Genomic DNA, 18,004 nt, shown 5'->3' with positions numbered 1-18,004 from the left:
ATACATTGGCGACAAGTCCTTGAGAATATGCCCCCATGTTTTTTGCAGCTTTATGGGTAGTGCCTTTAGCAAGAGGTTACCCACACTGCCTTCCCTGTAAGGTGGGTGAGCCGTGTTGGGGAAATCGGGGGGAGGGAGGCATCCAAGACTGATGCTGCCACCACATGTACGACCCACCCTCCTTTAAGCTTAGCTACTTCTATGATAGATAAATGAGCTTCTTGCAGTAAGACAATGTCTGACTTCTGGGAACCTTGGTAAGAAACTACCATTTTCCATCATATGTCGGTTGTAAGATCATTGACGACGAAAGATCAGCCTCTCGTTGAGTGCATCTTTGGTGAATTTTAGGGGGTACATTTTCACACTGTCTGTCTACATTCTGAAATTCCTGTTTGCCACAAGTGATATGGCCTGATATCTCGTGCTGCGCTGGGTGTAACCCATGGGCAATGGTATATACTTGGGAGTTCTTGCTATGCATAGAAAGAGAAAGGGAAACGTGTTCAGGTGATCTAGAACAAGTCTGTGGGGAACTGCCTCGGTGTTTATATGGGTGAACAACCAACTGATCACACTGTGGGTCGCTCCCACTCCTAATTGGTAAAGAATGAAGTGGGCAACTTGATTGTCGACTCTGGGCTTTGAGGGGGGATCATGGTTTATATCTGTTTCTTAAGAAGTGGCCTTCCTGTGATTTGCCTCTGAGGAGGGGATTCTTGGAGGACAGAGAGGCAGGTGTACTAGATATTGCAGCGATAGAGTCTAATGTGTTGGACTATGATGATTCCTCACTTAGGAGAGGGGATGTTACCACTTCCATTTAAGTTTCCTCCAGTGTTTCCAGTCGGTCTTCGAGTTCTTGTGGGTCACAGTATTCCCATGTTTTGCCGAGTATCATAACTAGCATACTTACAGGATCAGGTATGCTATACTTGATTTTTGTTTTTTATTTTAGGTGCGCATCGTAGGAGAAGTCACCAGCAAAGTAGAGTTTTCTATCTTTATAGAAATTGGGGCTGTGTTGCTTGAATTGTCTGAAGAGTCGTTTTGGCATGGTGGTGGCATAATATGTACATCATTACTGGACAAGTCAGTAGGGATTAGTCACTTAATTCTCAATCAATGAGTTCTCTGGAGCTCTATGGCTAAGCCAAAGTCACTAGTCATATGTGTAGGCAGGAAGGTGGTAGGTTGTCCCCCTCGCAACCTCAGGCAAGCCATATATGTGGTTGTTGTCCCTCCTACTTCTGTCCTCGGGGTTAGTGGCCGTCTGTCATAACTTCCATATTTCAGACCCGAATAAGAAGCTTCTGAACCCTTTTTTTAACTTCTGGTAGTCATGTTTAGGAGTTGTTTAATTGTAGCATGAAGCCAGTAATTTCAGAATATATATCTTTCGATTCATATACAGTTTCAGCAGAGGATTGCTACACTGAATTTATTGAGGTTTTAATTTCCTTACGTTCATGCATTAGAGTGTCCAAAATAATGGAGAAAATTATGTGATTTGGAGGCGTAGCGTGTGCATATTTTTATATTAAATATTAAAGTAAATTTATTTCATGTATTTACTTTAAATGTAGAGAAAAACAGAAAAAATGCTACATACCGATTAAATTAATTTTCAGTTAAAACTTAATCAATTGAAATACATTAAATTAAATTACAATTACTTTTCTGTAATTCAAATTGAAAAATCAATTCCCACCTGAAAATGTTTTTAATGTGCATTAATAATTATTAAAATTGATGTAAAGAATTAAAATTAAAGCGTGTTAAGCTCCTCTTTGACTGCTTCAGTGTTGAAGCTATTGAATTATTGAGCCTGTTGCTTCAATGCTTTCAGATGTGGTTAGTCAATGGCATGGAGCAGATCAACGGCAATGGCTGTGTTGTCAGTCCAAGTGTTGTGGATTGTAGCAAAGGAGGCTGGTCAAGGAGGAGTAAATGAATTCCAGGAAGTTACCATTATGAGGTGATGAGCCCCACAATAGGAAGTCTGGGGGGCTACAGTCTAAATGAGTTGTCCAATGTTTCGAAGGGATGTGGCCCGAGGCAGGGTGGGGTATGGCATGGACGAGACATGGTCAGCAGAGGTGAAACACCTGTCAGAGGGCGGAGCTAAGACTTCATGGTAAATATGGGTTTTATACCACTGAATTTTGCACAATTATTGCACACACACACTCACACATACATGACACCTCTCTTTCACAGCTGCATCACAGGAGGATTCATGGTAAAGTGTACCCCTGACAGCAAAGAGAAAAGACAGTTTCAATTTAAGGGCAATTTTATTTCAATAAATACAAAATCCAATATTTTAAATAAGTTAAATACAATGTGTAGGTCCCTAAAACCAAAAATCTTCTATCAGTGATCCTTGAAGCTCCTCTCGATTGGGTGGCCGGCACAATCCAGTGAAGCCAATAGTTCTAGTTGCAACAATATGGGATGTCTGGATCTGACAGTATTCTGTCACACAAACCTGGTGAGAGGTCTAGCAGGACCAGACATCCTAAGAGTAACAAAATAAATAGAATTTTTCAACAACATCGGTATCAGCTATAAATTAAAATTCCTTTAGGGCAGAGGGTAAAAAAATAATTAAGGCTCCCTGTTTTCTGTTTTTACAGATTTTTACAGGCAAATACAGACAAAAAACATATTGTTTTCTGTCTGCATTTATTTTAAAAAAATGATAAATACAGAAAATGGTGCTTCTTTTAAGTGACTCTCCGTGCTGTCTTATATAAATTATAGGCCAGCAGCTGAGCAGATGGACAGCATGGGAAAACAGGATGAAATTTATTTATAATGGCATATGTCGACATACACTTATGGTATAATGCTAGTATTTACCACTGGATGTATTGTTATGTAATATTTGGCAGCTTAAATAGCTAAAACATGACGGACATCTAAGTATGATTGTGCGTCTATCACTTAAATAGATGTGGAAATGCACAGTTTTATAACTTCATTTATATGCAAAACACAAAATAAATATGGATAAATACAGATAGAATGGCCCAAAAATAAATATGGATAAATACAGACGGAAATGGCCAAGAAATACATACCATAAAACCCGGAGCCTTAAATATAATGTACAAGCAAAGAACACAAACAGAATGCAACAGTATATATACATTGGATCTGTGCAGCTGCATCCTGAGGGGCGTGGAATCGAGGATCTGTTGCTGTACACATCACCAAGCGCTGACTTTCAGGTCCATGCCCTGTTGGAGTGTGAAGGGTAGAAAATATCTGCAAATCAATCAAACTGAAGCATCCTGATAACAAGTATTGTGAGCTGTCTGTAAGAATGTCCGACTCCACTGCCGTCTGTAAGTCTGTTCTGGCAATGTCTTCCATTCAGCTCAGGCTCGACGCGGATATCTGGCCTCAGATTGGGATACTTCTATTTCTAGTTAATAAAGTGCAAATGGCAGCTGGCTCAGGTCTTGTGCGGATGCTGCTGTGGTCAGTAGAACAAGAGTTGTCGTAGCAAGTGGTAGCCTCACACCTGCGAGTTCTTCACCCGCTCGAACGTCTGCATGATGTGGGTGGTGGGGACGCAGCCCTCCCTCACGATGCTCAGGATCCCTGGAAAGGAAGAAGCACAACAGCATGAGATTGAGAGGGCTTAGAGAGTTCTGAGGTCTGTGAGCAGCAGAGGGAAGGGAAGAGACAAGCATAATGAGCACAGTAGGGATTGGCTCCTCAGCATCCAATGGGTGATGGAGTCCAGGAGGGAACCGCCCTCTCACATGGCATATACTGACTGGAGAAAGCGTGGGGTCTGCGCCCTCAAGGAGACATTGAATGTCTGGGGCAGGGTGGGATATCATGGAAACAACAAACTGCTAAAATACAGACTCGAAATCTTTCACTGCCAAAATATCTACCACAAACAACAATCCCCCTGCAAAAATGTCGACCCACAGTAAACTCACTATCAAGCACTTGACCAATAAATTCAGACAGGAGATGGACTAGTAAGTTAACTCTGTATTTCAATAATTATGGAGTGAGTCCCAGTGGAATTAGGAACTTTTATCAGGTCTAGTGCTCTTTAAATAGACATTTGTGGATATTTGTGCATGGTCAATATTTTGTAAATCTGCATGTCAGAATCTGTGATTCTGAGGTCTCTATTTTCAGATGGGACTAGAGTAAGGACCTTCAGACATTGGGTAACTTGGGTGGGTGGGATTGTCCCCGAGAAAGAACAATGGGTTTGGGGAAAAAATAAAAGATCCCACCTTGGGGAATATTGTCTTACTGGGGGAGGTTCTGGGTCCATGTGGTAACTAAGTCTGAGTGCATTTGTAAGCACTATTACTAAATTTGATGAATTTGCAGTATGCAATTTGCATAATTTCTTCTTCACTAGAGATGGTTTTGAGCATTAAATGCCTCCGTAAGAGAAATTTTTTGCTGATTAAGTCTTCTGCCAGTATCTAACATGACTTTTTGATGTGCGGTATATACTACCATGAAAATTTCATGCAAGATAAAGGCGAACTGAATTTCACACCGTTCATGTAATTTTAGCAAAATTTTGTGAAACAAATTATGCAAGATGGTACACCAATAGTGCAGACTAATGATAAAGAGAAATGCTTGTAAAGTTGAAAGTAGGGGTCAGGATTTGGCAGAGGTAAGAAACCTACGGTGACATCCCTGCAACCTTTGAACAAGCGCTTGGAGTTTTCCTCAGGGGCTTAATAAAGTGCATCTTTTTGTAACGCATTTATCTTAGCCCCTTTATGCTTCAGCTGTCCATTAATTCTGGGCTTTGTAAGTCTGTATGCCTTGGACACCAGGAATCCACTGGATTCGGACTGTTTTTCTCATGGCAGGTGTTTGGTGGGTGGGAAGGGGTGGGGGGTGCAGAGCCCCCTGTTCCTATCCAAGGATGCAACTGATCTAGTTTGGGAATAGCAGCGGACAGAGATGAAACAGAAACAAGCATTGGTTAAGACCCACCTTCGTCTATTCTCAGACAGTTCACCACTGTGGAGCCCACCTTCTCGTAGGAGTCCCCATCACACAGCACCCCCTCCAGCTTGTGCCGTAGACGCCTGAAACACAGAGCGGAAATACAAAATCACTCATTTAAAGAAATAATCAACAAAGGCTCAGGTGCTGGGGATTAAGGGAAAGCCGGAGGATGGCAAACATCTACCTGACCTCAAGCTCTACTAGTCAAACACACCTGTGTTTATTGCGCCCACATTTAGACCTATGCCAAGCATCTCAAATACCCTAAAACATATGCGTGAGATATCATCAACACCCTTTTCCCTCATTTCACCTTTCAGTAGGACAAGTCTAGTCACATGCTTAAAAAAAGTCTAACCTCATTCAAAATAGCTCACCGCCCATCAATACTCCAAGACTCTTCCATTCACCTTTCAGAATCTTCAGCTCACGCCCTTCCACAATCCTTGCCCCTGCCCTCAGCTCCTAGCAGCCATCTAGTAACTCTCAAACCCCAGGCACCATCTCTTACGCAGAAGGCCCAATCACAGCCTTTTCCTGATTTCAGCCCCTGTTCTGAATGAGTACTCACGAGATGACCATGTCATGGTGGGTGCTGTCACACTCCCCACTGGGATTGGCAGAAGTGATGGCCAGAGGGCCGGTCATGTCGGTCAGGTGGGCAGAGATAGTGTGGTCCGGCACTCGGATCATGATGGAGTCTTTGGTGCCCACAATGTCATAAGCTGGTCCAACTCCTACAGAAGGAGAACATAAAAAAATGAATCAGCAACAAGTCAGGTGTGAGTGATTGAGCATTTGAGTTTGACTGTATTTATTTTCTCAGCATCATGAACAGAGTTGCTGTACAGTGGCACCTTCATTTGGTTGTGCTTAATCTGAGCAGATGTTTGAATGGTCTAGCCTCAGAACATCAAGAGTTAATGAAGGTCCTTGAAGACGTGATTGCTCTAGTTGTGCAGTGGGCACACATTGTCCATTTAGTATGAAAGAAGCTCTACTAAAGCATTTCAAACAGCCACGGTCCATGCAGGATACAGTGGTGGGGCCGCGTTGGGGGGGGGTTCGAGGGACAAAGCAGAGGGGAAATTAAATAAAAAATTAATTTTCCCTCTGTATGGTCCCTCGATATCCCCCACAACGCGGCCCCACTGCCCCACCGCTGTTACCTGCACGGCTGATTAAAAAACTGTGAAGGGATGCACACATTTGTTTGTTATATCTTGAGAGGCCAGATGTCTGCAATACATATTGTTAAACATTCTTTAAAAAACGTATTTCTGTCTTACATAATTTTATGGCTGTTTGATATATCATTCTGTCTGCGCAAGGGACTATTTCACAACTGAAAAGTACACTGACTCAACACAATTCTTATACAGCCATAGTATACCGAGTGCAATCTTTCCTTGTTTTGCCATTGCTGCTGGGTTTAATTAATGTTTTAGTCAGGAATTGTGCGAGTCACATATATTTCTTCATCTGGTTTACACACATGTACACATACATCACACACACACATATATACATAATATATATAATATGTACATGCAATGGGTACATGAGATTTAAGGGTGAATGTGCATGTAATACCTGCATGAGATTGAGGTCGCTACATATTAAAGGGGGGACTGGACCCTGATATGTATATGCAATAGCTCCATGTGATAGGGACCTCTACACAGAATGGGGGTCACTGGGCCCTGATATGCACATGCAATAGCTATATGAGATGGGGATCTGTAAACATCAGGAGGGTGAATGTATATGCAATGCCTGCATGAGATGGGGGTCTGTAGACATCAAGGGGTGAATGTGCAGGTAATATCTGTATGAACTGAGGTATGCATATATTAGGGGGGGCTGAATGAACTCTGATATGTACATACAATAGGTATCTGAGATGGGGGTCTATAGACATTGGGGGGTGAATGGAGTGAAAGGTGCAAGTAATTTGTGCAAGAGATGGGGGTCGGTACACATAAGGGGGGTGAATAAAGCATGATCTAGACAAGCAACATATACATGAAGTGAGCACACCCCTGAATTTCCTGAGGCACAACTTCTGGCATTTGTAGCCCTCACCCCTCTAGCCTCCCCAGCCCACCCTTCTTTGACAAAGAAACAGCCCATGCAGAAGAGGTCACACTCACCCATCCTCTTCAGCCACTCCCCCTTCTGGACAATGCAGCTTATACCCCCAGGGAAGACGCTCCCCATGAAGTCCCACAACAGGGGGCTGAACGGGGGTCTCACGGCCCGCAGCTGGTCCAGGTGGGAGATGCAGATACAGATGGGCTTCTCCAGGGGTCGGTCCTGCAGAGGATGGAAGAGAGGGAAGTAATGAATGGTTTAGAGAGAGAAGGGGGAGGGCAGGGCCTTTAGACATTATGTGCAGGATCACGTGATACCTAAGTGACCTTAGAACCAGTCAAACCACCTCTGTAAATAAACTAAATGTCTCTAGTGCTAGCCAACAGATTGTACAAGTTAAAAGCCTGTATGGCCTTCTAATGACACTTACACCGTGACTCCTAATGTATGATGATTTATGTTGAGCACAAGTTGTCTTTTGGCATTGTGACTGTTCTAAATGTGTATCATTAATGTCACATATTGATGCAAATTCTTAGGTCTGAAAATCTGTTGATTTCCATACCCGTCACGTTACCCACTGAACTGTCAATGTTATTGTTCCTTTTTACTGCATGTTTAAATAAATACAATCCTTTCCATTTGGAAGTACCACACGGCTCTAATTGTAGTTCTGTGTTTATACACTTATGTTGTTTGGTAGGGACCTATGTCTCTTGCAATACACTACTACCCTCGGTCCCTCTTGACACACAGGGTTCCCTTGTTCTTTGTTACTCTCTTTCTAATGTCCTATAGCAGACAGACACTGGCCAAAGAGTTCAATGCAATGGAATCTGCACAGTCTGAGAATGCAGACTCACTGTGTAATCTGGGGCATTAGTATCTTTCTTGTGCATGTGATAGCATCTCGTTGGGATCTGGGACTGGAGCCCACACTTCCCTTATCACACCCATCTCGCACTCTACCCCAAAGTATGACAAGCTACCATTTTACCTGGCTGCTTTCCTTTTTTTTTTTTTTAAGTTTTGGAGTTTGAACATTCTAGGCAGGTATTACCATGAAAACCCTCACCTGTAGAATAGTTTTACCCTGCAATTTCCATGTCTATATATCCAACTGTACATACTCCAGGCTGGTATTACCATGGTAATCACACTCCTGAAGAATGGTTTTACCCTGATGTTTCCATGACAATATCTCCATCTATACATGCTCCAGGCTGGTATCACCATGGTAATCACAACCCTGCGACTGGTTTTACCCTGACGTTTCCGGGTAAATTCTGCGGAAGTCCGCTCCTCGGTGCTCACCTTGATGGTGTAAATCTTCTGGATGGCCTCGGGGTGTTTGCAGGAGGCCGCCAGGGCGTAGACCGTGTCTGTGGGGACCCCGCACACCCCTCCCTGGTCCAGCAGGGCAGCAATGGTCCTTAGACTGCTGGTTCGATAGGAATCGGGGCACACGCAGGAATCGGACGCCTCAACTTTCTCCTCTGACTTTGTTTCCTAAAAGTGCAAAGAGCAGACATGGGGTGAGACGGCGCCACCTACAGCTCTCCTTGAGCAGCACATGCACATCCCAGAGTTAGAGGACTAAGATTGACTAATATTTGAGAGACACATTTATCGGAACTGAGTGTTAATTTAAGAATAGTAATTGTAACATATTGCATGTACTTATCACTGTACCTTGTAGAGAGGTGGTCCCATGGGAATTAGGTCCTTGCTGAAAATGAAGTTTCCAAGAGATGCCGCCGCCCCGTAGATACAGACGACACTGAAGACGGACAATACTGTGACTGAAAAAACACACAAAGACGGGAAAATTAGACTTTAAGTTTAATATTATCAACAAAAAAAGAGGCGCGTGCTGATCACGTTGATGTTAAACCAAGACAGGGGTTTCTTCAGGAGGGATTTAAAAAAGATAAATGCCACCCAAGACGATAAAATATAAACATAAGACAGAGATAAATGTTTCACTCTACTTCGGTCTGTATGAAATTAAGTGTGGTAAAGCATTTAAACTGGTACATGAACCCCTGTGTTGGTTTATACTTAATTGCCCTGGTTCCTAGGGTTATGGGGCTCACCCCAACTCTTCGTATTATAACAAGGTGATGTTAAGGCAGCTATAACAAGGTGATGGAAAGGCAGCAGTGGAGAGACAGATACAAAAACTAAGAAATGTGGAGGTCTGGCAGAGAACCAGGCACGTGTCAGGGTTGTAACTGTCTCCATTCCAGCCAGGCTTGTCAGGCACACTCCAGTCCTTTCTACAGACCACTTCCCTTTAGCCCCCACCACATTACAGGTGGACTCGGGATGGCACTTGATAGAAATTGCCTGTTTATCATGAATTAACCCTTTAGAGATCACTGACATGCATTAACACAGAAGAGGAACCCACAGTGGAAGGTGTCCACTTACTCTCGAGCGCGAGGGGCAGGCATTCCAAGGTGAAGAGCAGGAAACAGACCATCACCGCCTCCATCAGCAGGGCGAGCAGCACCAGCACCACGTTGGCATAGGCGACTGTGGAACAAGCAGAACAGGATGGCGTCAGATGTCGGATATGACATAATTCAGAGGTCAGTGGGGGTCACAGTTGCTTAAGTCCTCAGATGAGGACACTACGATGCCCCAGATCTGTGCATATGGACCATCGAGTGACAGACACCGGCCCGTACCCACTACAGCCGGAAGCAGCTGCTGTCTGTCAGGGCACCTGGGCCTCAAGTATTCAACAGAGGGATGACCTGACATCGGTATCCCGAGAGACTTACCCAAGGACATCAGGAAGACATTGATGACCAGGAAGGTGACGGCACCAACAGTGAATGCACCATAACTGGCGACGTGGATATTCAGCAGGGGACCTGGAGAGGGTAGAGAAGGAGGAGCAGAGGGTTAGTCATGGATGAAACAGAACATAGGAAGGAGCTTTTCCTTCAAAGGCAGGAGATGGCTAGGAGTAGAGACAAGGGATGAAGGAGGACCATATACTGTCCAACACCTCACTTATCTAACAGCCAATCATGGTGCTAGATATTGGCTTCTGATGATGTGTAAAACTGTATCTTCCACCTCATCCTAAACAGATGCGCCCTGATTTGGTGAAACACACTTCTCGAAACACCTAATCCCAGTTTAAGTTGTTTTCTCGCATGTGTCAGAAGACAAGTGATAATTTAATTCTGGTAAATATGCCCCCGGGTACAAGAAATGATCAGTTATTTGAACAAAGGTGATAATAACTATTGGTTCTTCCCACAACTGGATTATCAACAATAGTTTATCCAGATCCATTAATGGTTCCATAAGTCATGAGTCCCCTCCTAGTGGCCACCAGCTGCACTCCTCTTCCACCCTTTGCCCTCCACCTGGCAGCCATCACATATGATCCTTAGCAGGTACTTCTTCAGGTCACTGCTTACAAGGGCCCCCAGTCAGAAAAAGAACTGCATGTGACATCATCAAGAAACTACCTGCATGCATGGCTACACCAAAGTAAACTAATAACCAAAAATATACATCACCCCCACTGCCCCTACTGGTATGCCTTAGAATATAAACCACACAGAAGCTTCATGACACTGGATCCCTAGGACTTTTCGGAAAACATTTTGCACATTGTAAAGAAGATTAAAAGATCACAAGTTACCTGCAAGTCGTAGCCACGCCCATGTGGCCCATACAGCAGCATAACAGAATGGTAGGACCGACCCAAATCTTCGACCTCTCTGGACCACGATCCTGCAGACATACAACTGGAAGAAAGCGCCAGGGATCAGCACCCAAGGGATGGAGAGGTGAGCTCTGGTAGGGTCATCGAGGGACCCCTGGATGGCAGAGAGTGAGGCCAAGCCATTGCAGATGAAGAAGAGGGCATCAGGGAGCTGGCATCTGGTAGTGCTGACCTCCTGGCCCTCCTTAGACCTGCTGGTGACGCGCTTCAGGCACAGCAGCAAGTCCTGGAGCGTAGCCGATGACATCACTTGGGGTCCAGTAGAGATCAACGACTTGTCAGCGATGGAGTTAATGAGGCTGGCAAAAGTGGCGTAGAGGGAGGTGGCTGTGTAAATGCTGCAGACCACTCCAAAGAAGATATGGGATCCCTGGAGTGGAATCTGTTGGATGGTGGAGACAGTGAGGAGGAGGAAGCATGAATTCTGAAGCACCTCCAGGAGGTCTCTGTTGAGGGACATCAGGCAGAGGATGCAAGCGGCGACCAGAAAGAACCAGCCCCCCACCATGCCCGCACGGCTCTTGTCCACATTGTCCCCGGAGAGGAGCACCGTGAGAATGAACTCTTCCCAGGACATCAGCAACCAGAACAGGCTGTGGAGTCCAAGCTTGGTGGTGTGGTAGACGTCTTCTCTCAAGTAACTGTAGTAGCTGGCGCAGAGCTGGGACAGCGCATTGATGCTGACCCAGATGGCGCCAATGTAGAAGGTCTTCATGTACCCAAAGCAATAAAAGGCAAAGATGAGCGAGGCCACCGCATCAGCGATGTGTCCCAAGGCCATGGGCTCCGCGTACTTGGAGTTCTTCTTGGTCTCCTCCCCGATGCCACTGGAAGAGGTGCTGTTGGCCGAGCCCAGAAGCAAGACGCTGAACATGGGGTTCCCGAAGCCTGGAAGGACGTTCCTCTGGGTCAGGCCCTTCAGGAGCAGGGCAGTGGCACCATAGAACCCAAACAACACAATGAGCAGCTCCAGGGTCCCGGAGACCACCAGCGCCCACTGTCCGAAGAGCCCCACCGCCTCGAAGACCAGCGTGAGGGTGATGGCGCCAAACACGAAAGGCATGACGTAGTTAACGGTGGCCGAGCAGAAGGAGAGGATGAAGGCGACGGCGGTGTATGCCACCAGCCCTGCTACTGCGCTCTCACTGACCGGAAGAGGGGAGGCAGCCATGATGGTCTGGCTGTTAGAAATGTTCAGGGTTTGTGTGGTGTTGTGGATGGTGGGATACGCTCCCAGGACGACACGTGTAGCCCCGTAGCTGCTCCAGAGGGCGGCGAATGCCACAAAGGCGGTGCTCCCCAGGTGATCGTACTTCCGGAAGCACAGGAAGCCTGCAATGAGTTGTGTCAGTCCTCCAATCAGGATGAGATGGACCCCTGCAAGAGATAACACAGGAATTGAGCAACACGTACGTGTGTGACTGTGTGCGCGAGTGTGTACCCCCTCCCTCCAAGTGCTTTATGCATGTTATCCCAGCGCCACCTGTAACCCTTTGTGTGATCTGTGGCTGCCACACTCACCTGCCAGGATGTTCTCCACACCTTCAGCGTTCACTTTGGTGTGGAAGGAAAAGAAGTTCTGTAGGGCCACCAGGAAGGCGCTGATGACGTTGGCGAGGAAGCCCATGACGGATGGTTCACTGTAGTACACAGAGGCGAAGCCTTCCATGGTGAGTGGCAGACCTGGGGAGGAGTCAATAGGTAAGAAATTAGCCACAGTTGAGAGGGAGCAAGAGGTGAGATTCGGACAGGAGGTGAGAGGGGCAGGAGGTAAGAATGAGATGGAAGACGGGTAGCTGGGTGGGTAAGACGCCAGATTCGATTGGTGCACGGGGTTAGATGGGGAACAGGAGGTGAGACAGGAGCCAGAGGCCTAATATCAGACAGAGGTGAGAGGGGAAGAGGATGTGAGAGTGGGACAGTGAGTGAGATGGAAGATACATGGGAGAGTGGGACAGTGAGTGAGATGGAAGACAACTGAGAGTGGGACAGTTGGTGAGAAGGAAGACAGATGTGAGAGTGGAACAATGGTTGAGATGGAAGGCACGTGAGAGTAGGACAGAAAGTGAGATGGAAGACACATGTGAGAGTAGGACAGTAAGTGAGAAGGAAGGCACATGTGAGAATGGGACAGTGAGTGAGATGGAAGGCACATCAGAGTGGGACAGAAAGACCTACGCAGACTCTACAGACCAGGAAAGTAGTAAAGTGTGACTGGGCAGAGTGCCCAGATCCCGACAGCAGCGTTAAGAGAGTGGCAGACTGAATACACTGGGAGGGCAGTGTAAAGAGAGACGGGACAGACTACAGATTAGGACAGGAGTATAAAGAGAGATAGAGGCGGACAGTGCAGAGCAGGACAGCAGTGTACAGAGAGACGTGCAGACTGCAGATCCGTGCAGTAGTGTAAAGTGAGACGGGCAGACTGCAGATCAGTGCACCAGTGTAAAGTGAGACCGGAGCAGACTGCACAGATCAGTGTAGGTCAGTGTAAAGGGGCCACACTGTGCAGTGTGGTGAGACACGGACAGGCTGTTCACACTAAATAGTGCAGCCGTGAACAGATTGTTCACAAGAGGAAAGTATCACAGAGATGGAAAGTTTGTACATACCGAGGGACGGGAGCTCTGTTTTCCGTCACAGGCCGCGCCTCCGTTTCCTTTGAGGGCTGCTCTGGTGAGGGTCGGTGCTGTCTCTCCTCTGTGGGGGCTGAGCTGCTGAGGGTCGTCTAGCTTCCTGTTTCCGAGGAACTCTCTTTGAGGGTTTGTCCTTTTCTGGTAAAACGCCCTGTGAGGGCTGGTCCTAACTCTGAGGACAGCTCTGTGAGGGCCGGTCTGGTCTCTTGGGGTGCACTTTGAGGGCCGGCCTTGCCTCCGAGGACTTCTCTGTGAGGGTTGATGGGTGTCTCCTGTTTTCGAGGGATGATCTCTGAGGGACAGTTTTGTCTCTGAGGAGTCCGCTGTGAGAGTCGTTCTTCTTTGGGGGTGCTCTGTGAGGGTCGTTCTTGTTTCGAGGAGCTCTGTGAGGGTCGTTCTTGTTTGCGGGTGCTCTGTGAGGGTCGTTCTTGTTTGGGGGTGCTCTGTGAGGTCCTGACCCCTCAGACAGCAGCTGCTCCTCTTCTGCCTGTTCTCCGCTCGCGCAGGTTTTATACAGTCTGAGGGGGGAGGGGCTGGTGGAGGTGGTGGGGGGAGCCCTGGAAGGTGGGTGGAATTTCCCCCTCGTCTCTCTCCATCCTCCCCCCCTCACCTCAACCTGTCCCTCCTCCGAGCTCCTCCCACTCCAGGGGGCTCGAGAATGACCCGTAACTTTTATTTATCTTGAAACCAAGTTTAAAACACAGAGATTTCTCTTCCTAGGGCAAAGGTCATAGCGTGGAATGTAATAAAACCAGAGGAAACTCCTGAAGTCAAAGTCGAGAGATGGATTAATATTTATTTTAAGAAATAAATATTTATATTCAAAATGATGTTTTGCCGCAGTACTGAAGCCCTGGATAACAACAGGAGCAGCATCATAATAACAACAACAACAACATTAATGATTATAACAAGAATAATAATGATAATGATAATAATTATATTAATGATGATAATAACAGCAATAATAATAATCTTATTATTAATACAATTAATAGTAGTAGTAATAATAATAAGAATAATATTTTCAGGTCAGGTTCGGGCGCCGAGATTGTGACACAGGGAGTGAAAGAGCAGGTCGCTCAGCCTTTCATCCTTTCACAAGAAGCTCCCCGCGGTGACTTCAGAGTGCCAGGGGTGGACCCGCGCCCGGACCCAGCCTTGTACAATATCATGGTGGCGGCACCAGGGCTGCGGGTGCTGTCTGGAGCCAGTGGCCTGGATTGAGGGGGGGGGGAGGGGGTGCGGAGCCCTTGGCCTCGATCACTCATTCACATGGAGATTACTGTGGTGACTTAGGGGGTGGACCCTTCCCAGGAGCAGCCTTGTACAATGAGATCATGGAGGTCACTCCAGGAGAGCAGGGAGTGGTACAGGGACCAGGGCACACATTCGCAAGGAGCTCTACGTGGTGCCGTCAGGTGTGGGGGAACTGGTGGCCAGGTATGTCTTTCACAAGAAGCTTAATGTGGTGACCTCACGACTAGGGTAGGTGGTGCCCAGGTATGTCTTTCACAAGAAGCTCACTGTGGTGACCTCACAAGTGGGGGAAGTGGTGCCTAGGTATGTCTTTCACAAGAAGCTCACTGTGGTGACCTCACGAGTGGGGGAAGTGGTGCCCAGGTACGTCTTTCATAAAATGCTCGGTATGTGAAACTAGGAGTGCAGAGAGAGGAGCAGGACCCAGCTATGCCTTTCACAAGGAGCTCAGCTCACTCTGGTGACAGGAGTGCAGGGAGTGGAGCAGGGCCGTGGTACGCTTATCTAAGGAGTGCATGAGGTTCCACCGAGGTTGAGGCGGTGATACAGGTCCTAGACATGTCTTTCACAAAGAGGTCTGTGTGGTGACAGCAGGGGACACAGAGAGTGGTGCAGGGCCCACGAATGTCTTTCACAAGCAGCTCCATGTGTTGAGATCAGGTGTTCCAGGAACGGCTGCAGGCCAAGGTTTGTCCACGATAAGAAGCTCCATGTGGTGACACCGAAGTTGAGGAAAGTGATGCAGTTTCTAGGCATGACTTTCACAAAGAGCTCCGTGTGGTGAAACCAAGGAGTGCAGCAATGACTTTCACAAAGAGCTCCATTTGTCACACCAGAGATAGATACAGTGAAATCGGTATGTGTTTGACAAGGAGCTCCATATGTCGCATCAGAGATAGATACCGTGACATCAGGAGTTCAGGGACTCAGCCACAGCCAGGTATGTGTTTCACAAAGAGCTCCATGTTTCACACCAGAGCTAGATACGGTGACGTCAGGAGTGAAGGGACTGGGCCACGGGCAGGTGTGTGTTTCACAAAGAGCTCCATGTGTCACACCAGAGCTAGATATGGTGACATCAGGAGTGCAGGGACGGGCCACGGCAAGGTATGTGTATGACAAATTGCTCCATGTGTCCCACCAGAGATAGATACCATGACATCAGGAGTGCAGGGACTGGGCCACGGCAAGGTATGTGTTTGACAAGGAGCCCCATGTGTCGCACCAGAGTTAGATACAGTGGCATCAAGAGTGCAAGGACTGTGCCACGGCCCGGTATGTGTTTCACAAATTGCTCCATGTGTCGCACCAGAGATAGATACAGTGACATCAGGAGTGCAGAGACTGTGCCACAGCCAGGTATGTGTTTCACAAAGAGCTCCATGTGTCACACCAGAGCTAGGTGTGGTGACACCAGGAGTCCAGGGAGTGGGCCACGTCCAGGTATGTGTTTCACAAAGAGCTCCATGTGTCACACAAGAGCTAGATACGGGGACATCAGGAGTGCAGAGACTGGGCCTCGGCTAGGTATGTTTCACAAAGAGCTCCATGTGTCACGCCAGAGAAAGATAAACTGACATCAGGAGAGCAGGGACCGAGCCACGGCCAGGTATGTGTTTCACAAGGAGCCCCATGTGTCGCACCAGAGATAGATACAGTGACATCCGTATGTGTTTCACAAGGAGCCCCATGTGTCGCACCAGAGATAGATACACTGACATCAGGAGAGCAGGGACCGAGCCACGGCCAGGTATGTGTTTCACAAGGAGCTCCATGTGTCGCACCAGAGATAGATACAGTGACATCAGGAGAGCAGGGACCGAGCCACGGCCAGGTATGTGTTTCACAAGGAGCTCCATGTGTCGCATCAGAGATAGATACACTGACATCAGGAGTGCAGGGTCCGGGCCACAGCCAGGTATATGTTTCACAAGGAGCTCCATGTGTCGCACCAGAGATAGATACAGTGACATCAGGAGTGCAGGGACTAGCCCACAGACAGGTATGTGTTTCACAAGGAGCTCCATGTGTCGCACCAGAGATAGATACAGTGACATCCGTATGTGTTTCACAAGGAGCACCATGTGTCGCATCAGAGATAGATACAGTGATATCAGGAGTTCAGGGACTCAGCCACAGCCAGGTATGTGTTTCACAAACACCTCCATGTGTCACACAAGAGCTAGATACTGTGACATCAGGAGTGCAGGGACTGGGCCACGGCCAGGTATGTGTTTCACAAGGAGCCCCATGTGTCGCACCAGAGATAGATACAGTGACATCAGGAGTGCAAGGACTGTGCCACGGCCAGGTATGAGTTTCACAGAGCTCCATGTGTCACACAAAAGCTAGATACTGTGACATCAAGAGTGCAAGGACTGTGTCACGGCCCGGTATGTGTTTCACAAAGAGCTCCATGTGTCACACCAGAGCTAAATACGGTGACATCAGTATTGCTGGGACTGGGCCACGGCCAGGTATGTGTTTCACAAAGAGCTCCATGTGTCACACAAGAGCTAGCTGTGGTGACACCAGGAGTGCAGGGAGTGGGCCACAGCCAGATTTGTGATTCAAAAGGAGATCCATGTGTCACACAAGAGCTAGATACTGTGACATCAGGAGTGCAGGGACTGGGCCGCGGCCAGGTATGTGTTTCACAAAGAGCTCCATGTGTCACGCCAGAGCTAGCTACGTATTTCACAAGGAGATCCGGTAGTGACATCATCAGTGAGGGAGAATAGTGCAGGGCCCGTGTGTGTCTTTCACAAGGAGCTCCATGTGGTGACACTAGGAGTGTAGGGGTGCATAGCCTCGGACAGGTTTCCTCAAGAAGATTACTGTGGTTATCTCTTTTTTTACTTCAGAATCTCCTGATTTACTAACAAATATAAAATAAATGTATAACCTAAAATAAATGATCCCTCTTTTTCAGGAACCTGTAAGGTGAGATCTCCGAAGCAGAGAGGCGCAGACGGGAGTGGGGTCACTCTGGGAATTCCCCAAAACTTTCAGATCCCGTTGGGACGTTCCATCTCTTCAGGGCGCGAGGGGTGTTGAAGTAGAAACCTGACATTCCGGTCCCGCGGGAAACCTCCACTCAAGGCCTTTGTTTGGGGACACAAAAAACTCTGGAAATAAACACCTTTTCATTCAATTATTTGAAAAGCGTGGCCTACGTCATTGCCACGTCAGAGCGCTTTACATAGTTGTCAACAAATATACAATGTATAATTACAAACAACATAACCTG

General features: G+C 47.1%; 1 protein-coding gene across 1 annotated transcript; it reads right to left on the bottom strand.

The window, feature by feature from the left end:
• Nucleotides 1-2,362: 2,362 nt before the first annotated feature.
• On the bottom strand, nt 2,363-12,527 carry LOC146789097 (uncharacterized). Its single transcript, XM_085629997.1, has 10 exons — nt 12,380-12,527; nt 10,775-12,235; nt 9,897-9,989; nt 9,541-9,645; nt 8,800-8,909; nt 8,422-8,616; nt 7,167-7,329; nt 5,585-5,750; nt 4,999-5,093; nt 2,363-3,612 (listed from the first exon to the last, which is right to left on the bottom strand). The coding sequence occupies exons 1-10, from the start codon at nt 12,525-12,527 to the stop codon at nt 3,527-3,529; spliced, it is 2,622 nt and encodes an 873-aa protein (XP_085486123.1). The 3' UTR covers nt 2,363-3,526.
• Between the last annotated feature and the right edge of the window lie 5,477 nt (nt 12,528-18,004).

The sequence above is a fragment of the Triturus cristatus genome, chromosome 10 (assembly GCF_964204655.1).
Source record: "Triturus cristatus chromosome 10, aTriCri1.1, whole genome shotgun sequence".
In the NCBI taxonomy this organism is placed as follows: Eukaryota; Metazoa; Chordata; class Amphibia; order Caudata; family Salamandridae; genus Triturus; species Triturus cristatus.
The sequence above is the reverse complement of the archived record's forward strand: the minus strand, read 5'-3'. Positions and strand labels throughout refer to the sequence as shown.

Coding starts and splice junctions, on each gene's coding strand:
- LOC146789097 (XM_085629997.1), bottom strand. CDS start 12,527: ATGGAAGGCTTCGCCTCTGTGTACTACAGTGAACCATCCGTCATGGGC. Junction 12,236..12,379: donor TGTGGAGAACATCCTGGCAG/GTGAGTGTGGCA, acceptor TATCTCTTGCAG/GGGTCCATCTCATCCTGATT. Junction 9,646..9,896: donor TGTCTTCCTGATGTCCTTGG/GTAAGTCTCTCG, acceptor CTTGTTCCACAG/TCGCCTATGCCAACGTGGTG.